At 38.6% G+C, this 9,111-nt stretch overlaps 1 protein-coding gene across 1 annotated transcript; it reads left to right on the top strand.

Annotated features, from left to right (window-relative positions):
• Positions 1-1,619: 1,619 nt before the first annotated feature.
• LOC108040814 (pyruvate dehydrogenase (acetyl-transferring) kinase, mitochondrial) lies at positions 1,620-8,880 on the top strand. The gene is made up of 5 exons (XM_017118440.2): positions 1,620-2,379; positions 7,202-7,409; positions 7,466-7,656; positions 7,726-8,300; positions 8,423-8,880. The coding sequence occupies exons 1-5, from the start codon at positions 2,256-2,258 to the stop codon at positions 8,564-8,566; spliced, it is 1,242 nt and encodes a 413-aa protein (XP_016973929.1). The 5' UTR covers positions 1,620-2,255; the 3' UTR covers positions 8,567-8,880.
• The last annotated feature ends 231 nt before the right edge of the window (positions 8,881-9,111 follow it).

Genomic DNA, 9,111 nt, shown 5'->3' with positions numbered 1-9,111 from the left:
CAAAACACGAGTCGTAGGAGGTAAGCCACTTTGGAATCGGATTAAATTTGGTAAAGTTATGGAATCTAGAAGTCAAATTTTGGGACCCCCTTTTTCAAGTCATCAAAAACTTAGTAATAACTAACATGAAAATGGGTCAAAATTTTGAACAACGTTAAAATGACAATTTTGAATGCAGTTTTTTAGAGAATTAAAACACGAGTCGTAGGAGGTATGCCACTTTGGAATCGGATTAAATTTGGTAAAGTTATGGAATCTAGAAGTCCAATTTTGGGACCACTTTTTTCAAGACATCAAAAACTTCGTAATAACTAACATGAAAATGGGTCAAAATTTTGACCAACGTTAAAATGACAATTTTGAATGCCGTTTTTTAGAGAATTAAAATACAAGTCTTAAGAGGTATGCCACTTTGGAATCGGATTAAATTTGGTAAAGTTATGGAATCTAGAAGTCAAATTTTGGGACCCCCTTTTTCAAGTCATCAAAAACTTAGTAATAACTAACATGAAAATGGGTCAAAATTTTGACCAACGTTAAAATGACAATTTTGAATGCAGTTTTTTAGAGAATCAAAATACAAGTCTTAAGAGGTATGCCAGTTTGGAATCGGATTAAATTTGGTAAAGTTATGGAATCTAGAAGTCTAATTGTGGGACCCCTTTTTTGAAGTCATCAAAAACTTAGTAATAACTAACATGAAAATGGGTCAACATTTTGACCAACGTTAAAATGACAATTTTGAATGCAGTTTTTTAGAGAATCAAAATACAAGTCTTAAGAGGTATGCCACTTTGGAATCGGATTAAATTTGGTAAAGTTATGGAATCTAGAAGTCCAATTTTGGGACCACTTTTTTCAAGTCATCAAAAACTTCGTAATAACTAACATGAAAATGGGTCAAAATTTTGACCAACGTTAAAATGACAATTTTGAATGCAGTTTTTTAGAGAATCAAAATACAAGTCTTAAGAGGTATGCCACTTTGGAATCGGATTAAATTTGGTAAAGTTATGGAATCTAGAAGTCAAATTTTGGGACCACTTTTGTCAAGTCATCAAAAACTTCGTAATAACTAACATGAAAATGGGTCAAAATTTTGAACAACTTAAAAAAGACAAATTTCAATGCAGTTTTTAAGAGAAGTAAATCACAAATCCTAAGAGGTGTGCCACGTTGGAATCGGATTTAATTTGGTAAAGTTTTGGAATCTAGAAGTCCAATTCAAACGCTTTAAAAATTATTCAATCGCTCGTTCCAAATTTTTCCGTGTCAGTGCGAATGTCAAAAGCTGAGAGCGGACTCTCACGAATATTTCAATCGATGTTTTTTGGCGGCAAACATCGATGTCTTATCAATTTGAAAAAAAAATGGTTTTAAACCATTAGAATTAGTTTTCTCCACCTTAAATTGAGTTGGTCTTGTGATGGAATCAAGTCAAAAATTAAAGGAAAGGGAGATATTTAATTCATTAATAAAAGTGAAAAAAATATCTGATTGCCTATGAGCTATAGTGAGCTTTTTAATACTCGTTAGAGATGGAAAAATACCGATAACGCACTGCCAAACATCGATAGCACCGATGTTTTAACAACATCGATGACTTCGACTTTGGCCATCGATGGTCCTCCACCTATAAAGCGCTCTGCTGGAGCATTCTCAGACAAAAACCCAACCGTTCGCGTCAACCGCGCCACAATTGTTATTATCGCATCGCCAACAATAACTGCAGCTGAAAACCGGGAGACAATAGAGCACAAAAACACTGCAAATACCGTACAAATCAGCTACGTTTATGGCGCACCAGGAGAAGAGGAAGAATCAGCGCCCCGCCGCCCCCGCCCTTCATCATAAAATCATCAACAACAACAACCAAGAACAGAGCTAACACGAAAAAAAAACAAACATATATTTTTGCTACCACTTTTGTATGGTTTAAACTAAGAGCGATCCATTGATTTATTGAGAGTTTTTGAGACGTTGCCAGCTGTTTTTACCGCTTTTTCTACTCCCCCTCTTCAAAAAAAAAAGCGAGAGCGCGGTCAACGTCCTGCGAAGAGAGAGAAAGACAGAGAGAGCGATAAAAGCGAAGGTGAGCGAAAGGACACCGGCAGGCTCTTCTTCTTAATCGCATCGTGAAATAATATATATTGTACATCTGAAGTGGCAAACAAAGTTGTTAAAGATAAAGCCCAAAGACCGGCAGTTCTAATCAGCAACGTAATCCCCCGCGAGCCAGAAAAACACAACCCAAAATGCGCCTGTTTCCAGTCAGATTTTCTGCCGCCTCCTCGTCGATGGCGAGTTTGGCCAAAATGCTCGACTTTTACTCTGGATTTAATCCTTCTCCCCTCTCGATAAAGCAGTTCATGGACTTTGGTGAGTAATTTACTTATTTGGGGGTTCTTGAACCCTAGCGGGTTACTTTTCACTGATCTAATCAAAAAGCTATTAAGTAATCACAAACGAATAATCTATAAGATCTGTGGGTCTGTATGGAAGCATTATGGAAAATTATTTTTAATTGTCAACTTCCTAAAATGGTGACAAAAAATTCAAAATGTTTTTATATTCAATCCCTTTTTTCGAAGTTTCCTTGAAAAATGTGTATGTTTCTTTCTATCAAACATATTTTTTAAACTGAAAGAATTGACTTGCTAAAAAATTAATTCTTTTAGTTTCTCTAAGTTTCCATGAAAAGCACATATTGCATAACTAATTATGACCCAGAATATAATACTAGCTGGCACAATTGATAATGTAACGTAAGAAAATAATATAAGCATTTTGTATACAATTTCGTTTATACTTTACAAAAACCTGATCTCTCTGAAATGCAAAACTGCGCAAAGTTCCCGTTATCTAATAGCCAATTTCATTTCATTGAATTGTCAATTAAGCATTTGCGTTTATGTACATTATATTGTTCCCGCAAACTGTGGACTGTGAGCAAGACAGAGAGGCAGACACTGACTTGCAGTATAAACAATTGAATGCCCAGTTCAATTCAGCTTAGCTTTGGCTTTTCCTTAGCCCCCCCAGCGCGTTTTTTTCCGCTTCACAGCCAAACAGCCTGTTGCAAAAACGGAAGTTAGAACCACTCAACTTGTTTATGAGGTGGCCATATTTGAATTGATAAACACGTTTTGACAATGAAACATGAGGATGGGTAAGAAAAGCGATTTTATCCGCCCACACTTCATTGAGCGCCGACAAGCGGCACGTGGCCTTCAATGACGTTTCAATGTCAGGCCCAACACCCCACCACTTTATCCCGAAATCCAGGCCTGCAACCTGCCCCAATAACCAAACACGCAATTCTCACTCCCACTCAAATGGAGTGGTTTTTATACATAGAAAACTTAGTAGTATACTTTTTATACGTATACTATGTCTTTTCTTCAGACTTTTGAAGGTTTTTATATTTATCCAAAGTGAAACAAATTGTATGAGTTAATAAAATATATTACTTGTTGAAAGTAGTAGAATTAATAAAACTTAATTGATTCTTGGCTTGGAAGTTAATTTCTATGAAAGTCAAAGTATCACCTCGAAAATAACAATATAATTCCCCGTGTAACAGGCAGGCTTGAGTGAAAACTTCTAGGGCATTCTCGTTGAAAAACAGACAACTGACGTGAGCAGAAATAAAAGCCAGGGCAAGTGGCACGGCTGAAAAATAGCAGGGGAAAAGTGGGAATGGTTGGCCTCCGGAGGCTGAGCTATTATCATCTAAAATTAGACCTCAAACAACAGGCTTTGTTGCCCGTCTTCTATACCTTTTAAGGCCGCTTGTACTTTGCTGTTTTGTTTTTTTAAGCAGTCTAGGGGTTTATTTATGAGCTACAAAACAACAGAATTAGTTTACAAGCTTTTATGGCCACCCACTTCGACACCCCTCATCGAACTGACCAAAAAAATAACTAATATATACCTGCCTATACTTGAACTTTGATGTCGGTCTATAGATAAGGCCCTCACTTTCGTTTTGTCATCAACTGTACCCGGCACTTAATTGTATTTTTTCGGGCGTTTGTGGGGGTCCATAAACTTGGAGTAATTATGTTTATATCTATAGCATGTGGCTTGTTATTGAATACGAACACTGTTAATATATTATCATGCACCCGAGTATATGATGATTCAGGTTAGCCATCGATTAGCGCTTTGTAGGCCAAGTAAGCTAAGTGTAAGAAATGGAAATAAGGTTCTAAAATTCGCGCCTGAGTGACGGGCCTTGTTTATAAAGTCTGGTCTATAGTCTGTTTCGAGGGCGTACACTATGCCTATTTTGTTTATGCGAAATTTATAGTATTTTCCGGAAAAAGTTCGAAGGCCAAGTTTTGATATCAATGGAAAATATCATATACAAAAATAATTTATATATAAGGGGCCCGATTTGGAATTGATGATGAGGTTGATCATGTGCCAATTTTCCTTGTGACAAAGAGACTTAATTATTTAGCTGAGGCAGGAGGAAAGATCAAAAACGCAGTGTCTGACAATTCAACTGTGTATCGTATAATGGAAACATTCTGATGGATCAGATCACCGTGACCATTTCGGGCAAAGTCCAGGATGCTGTCACCTCATTTCGGACCCGAACTTTGGAACCTCTTTAAGAAAGAAATGAAAAACAGCAGACGTCAACAGTTGGCCATAATAAAGACAAAACAGAAACAGAAAGGCCAGAAAAAGAGTGAGCACCCCGGCGATAATCAAGACGTAGTCGCTTCACACGCGCCGTATTTTTGTCACAGGGCGAATGTGAGTCAAATATACATATTTTGTGAGACTTTGAGAGAACTTCTCCCGTAAATTGGGTGCCAATGTTTGGGCTGATGCAATAGAAGAGAGCTATTACCGTGCTCAGACAGCTGTTTTACAAAAAAGGGGGATGGTCATGGTTTGAAGGAGGGACCAGCTGTGACGTCAGACCTTCTATAGATTGCTTTATAAGTATACCCCTTTCTAATGTAATTGCATTGGCACAGTGAATGGACAATTGAGTCGTTGCAGAAATTGCATTTCTTTGCGCCTTCGGCTGATTGCGTGCCATGCGTTGTAAATTATTTAATGCGCCATTGGCGACTAAATTACTCTGTATCGCCAATATAATGGCTCAAGCTGATAATGAGGATAGAATTGAAACCGCAGCTTATTTTCCATTCCACGCTCTAAGTATTGAATTCGTGTGGTGCCAAGTTTTCAATTTCACGTCTCCTACATGCAACAGTTTTTCACATATTAGCAGTAAACGTTTAGTTAAGTTGTACATAAAAATGCATTTCAATGCATTTGTTTACTACAATTTCTATGGAACCAGTTTTGTATTTATGCTCTAAGCAGTCGAGGGCGCTACAGTTATCTAGAAAATATTGTGCAAAAATATATGTAAGTCAAAAATTAGTTCCGACATTTAGATTAGATTTTTCAAGCTATAACCGAATTATCATTTTTTACAATCGCATTTCCAATCTTTAATCCTCTCAGCTTAACTTCCTTTTTTATGGCGGGGCAATTATCTAAATGCATATAGCACTTATGATTAAGACACTTAACGCCTTTGCAAATTTATCGCCGATGAAAGCGAGGGTGAGACTTATCAAGCGAAGTGGCAATGCATCAAAGTCTACATTTTGTGGAGTGCCAGACGACGTATGTGTATCGCTGACAGGCCGATCGAGTCTGGAGGTTTCTTTATGATTATTTCCAACTACAATCAAAACAAGCAAATAGCTGGAGACAGAGAGAGCTGGGGGAGAAGAGAGGGTCTGAAATGGCAAACAAGTAAGCAAAAACAAAGCATTAAAAGCTTTGTTTTGAGGTCATCTACTAGGGACTTTTTGGGTTGTGAGCGGGCAGAGGCGCGTATATAGGGGCGTTTGCTATACCCCCTATCTCCCACTCGCCATATCCATATCTCTAAGCACAGATCTCTCGCTTTTTCGATAGCTTTCTGGCAGGTTGTTATAAGTGGATTCATCAGGTTATCGCCTCTCTTTCCGTATTTTTTGCTTGCCTTTATAACTCGTTTTATTGATTCTGTTTTGTTTGGCCAATTCGTTACAATTGACTCATAAAGCGGTTCCAGTCTAATTTATTCGGTATAGCCATGTATATGGCTAGTTTGTTTTTGCGTTGTGTCTGGAATTTTAATTAACCGTCTCGAATTTTGCGGATCCCTAATTATTATTATAGCCAATAATTTTTGGCGAAAAACAATTGCTAGAAAAGGGGGCGTGCCTTTGCCGGCTGAGCAAGGCCCCATCGATAAGGCGGATCCATCGTTATCACCTCCGAATGCCAGTTCCTTGCTTCTCTCTTTGTTACGAAACTGCCTAACTGTCGACAAACAAACAGATAAAACCCAAACACACACACTGAGAGAATCGAAAGCAAATACAAAATAATACTCATCAAAATAACAAACACAAAGGCATATTCAAAAGCTTGACGAGGGCAAAGTTTTCTGCGGTTGATTTATTTCACATTTGCCCGAGGAGCTTTGAACTTAGCTTGTTTATAAAGAAGTACAGACATACATAGGCTGAACGAACTACACACAAATATATAAATGTATTTAGCTTAAGTACTTTTGGGCTCTCTTGATAATTAATCCAATTGAATTTATGTGGGTTTCAGAACTGTTTTCTTTTGTGTACTACAAGGTTGTTTATTCTGGCTGGGTTATTCCTCCCCATGAGGTTTTCACTCGTGAGATCATGATCGCTGAATGCTTAGCTGCATTGATAAGCCAGCCGGGAAAATATTTTAAATAATCTAGAATAGCAGGCGCACAAATAGAAATAGCTTTAACAAATCAAATATCTCATTGATCTTACGTCGCATTTGTTGCGTTCCCAATTGAATTTTTTTCTGATAATTAAACCAAAACTCTATAGACCAGAAGCGATTTACTATATAGATAGAATTATAGATATCTTCGGACAGAGGTACTTTTACCCGTTTCTGCTATTTAAACTAGTTCTACTTTAACTTTAGTTATATTATTTTGTAATTTTTTCAATAATATCTAAGTTAAAATTATTTTAGCACTAGCAACTAGTTAAAAATCGATTGTTATGTAAGTAAACTTTGTTTTGTCTTGTCAATTTGGAATTTTTAATTGGATCAAGTTATTTTGCTTTGAAAATGATAAAATTTTACTAAAATTTAAATGTTTTTTTTCAATTAACAGGTCAGAATGCTTGCGAAAAGAAATCATATATATTTCTGCGGAAAGAGCTTCCGGTCCGACTGGCGAATATCATGAAGGAGATCGCCCTGCTGCCGGATAACCTGTTGCACACAAGATCCGTAAGCGAAGTAAGCTCCTGGTATGTCAAGAGTTTTGAGGACGTACTGGTGTACGAGAAGGCGGACCCCACGCACGACAATCTTCAAAAGTAAGTACAAAAATTTGAAACTGTTAAGAAATTTATAAAAAATTTGTACTTTCCAGGTTTGTGGCCGATTTAGATCTCATTAGGAATCGGCACAACGATGTGGTGCAAACTATGGCCCAGGGTGTGATCGAAATGAAGGAAAACGAGGGTGGCCAGGTAGATGCACCCACCGAAAGCTCCATTCAATACTTTTTGGATAGACTTTACATGTCGCGAATCAGCATTCGGATGCTAATCAATCAGCACAGTGAGTTGGCACGTCCAAAATTTTAGCTGAACACATTGTTAACTAATTATTTTCTGCCCTTATTTAAAGCCCTGCTCTTTGGAGGAAATCCCCATGCGGGTGGTCGCCACATTGGGTGTCTGGACCCCGCCTGTGATCTGTCGGATGTGGTGCGCGATGCCTACGAGAACGCCCGCTTCCTGTGCGACCAGTACTACCTGACCAGTCCGGCGCTGGAAATCCAGCAGCACAGCAGCGAGCCTGGAGACAACCTGCCCATCCGCACCGTCTACGTGCCCTCGCACTTGTACTATATGCTCTTCGAGCTCTTCAAGAACTCCATGCGAGCGGTGGTGGAGCACCATGGTCATGACAACAATGACACCTTGCCTCCTCTGAAGGTCGCCATTTGCAAGGGCAAGGAGGACATCTGCGTGAAGATCTCTGACCAAGGAGGCGGCATTCCCCGCTCCCAGACGGACCAGCTTTTTAAGTACATGTACAGTACAGCGCCGCAGCCATCGAAATCGGATCTGCACACGGTGCCTTTAGCGGGCTATGGATATGGTCTGCCGATCTCAAGGCTCTACGCCCGCTATTTCCACGGTGACATTGTGCTGCTCTCCTGTGAGGGGTTCGGCACCGACGCGATCATCTATCTGAAGGTGGGTTAGATATTTTTTAATGTAACTTAGTTCTTTGGCTATAAATTCCTTTATAAACTTAAATTTTGATTGTTGACAATTATTCTTCAACCTTGTTAAACAACATCTCAATTACTTTGCAGGCTCTGTCCGACGAGGCAAACGAATTGCTGCCGATCTTCAACAAGACAAGCTCAAAGTTCTATCGCGCCACCGTGCCCACGGGTGACTGGTCTAATCAGGTAAAATACGCCAAAAAGAAGAAGACGAGCGCTGTCAGCCAGTAGACGTGTGAAATGCCAAAAAGCTAAAAAAAAAAAAAAAAGAGAATGCGATGAAAAATGAAACGAACCCGCCTGGCTGTGTAAAGAGTTTGCGCCACCCTGCACCGATTCAATTCAAACCAATCAAACCCAATCCCAGCAAGCAAGCAACCCACTTCCCGTACCCGCAACCCAGTCAAATGAAAGTGTTTATTTATTGTTTAATTTAATGTAATGTTGAATACGAATTATGTTTGTATGAGCCCTAACTCCCCCAATCCGATTTTTTTCGAAAACGGCTTTAAAATATTGTCATTTAACATTTGACATTCCACAAACATTTTTGCCCATTTTAAAGCGGGCTGAAGTTTTGTTTAGTTTTTTTGTGGGGAGCGAGTGGCGCAGCGCCCTTGGCTTTATAATTACGTTTATAGCAATCAAATTCGATGCATATTTATACATACATTAATATATACACAAAAAACATATATACTCTAACGTAAACAGATGTTTTTAAACAATTACGAAATTAGCTGTAATTTTTGGATTTTATATAGGCTATAGCCCGA

The sequence above is a fragment of the Drosophila rhopaloa genome, unplaced genomic scaffold (genome assembly GCF_018152115.1).
Source record: "Drosophila rhopaloa isolate 14029-0021.01 unplaced genomic scaffold, ASM1815211v1 contig_115, whole genome shotgun sequence".
NCBI lineage: Eukaryota > Metazoa > Arthropoda > Insecta > Diptera > Drosophilidae > Drosophila > Drosophila rhopaloa.
This window is presented reverse-complemented; position numbering and strand designations above follow the sequence as displayed.

Excerpts from the sequence above, each read along its gene's own strand:
- LOC108040814 (XM_017118440.2), top strand. The coding sequence starts at position 2,256 with ATGCGCCTGTTTCCAGTCAGATTTTCTGCCGCCTCCTCGTCGATGGCG. Across the intron at positions 7,410-7,465 it reads ACGCACGACAATCTTCAAAA|GTTTGTGGCCGATTTAGATC; the intron begins GTAAGTACAAAA and ends TGTACTTTCCAG. Across the intron at positions 7,657-7,725 it reads GATGCTAATCAATCAGCACA|CCCTGCTCTTTGGAGGAAAT; the intron begins GTGAGTTGGCAC and ends CCTTATTTAAAG.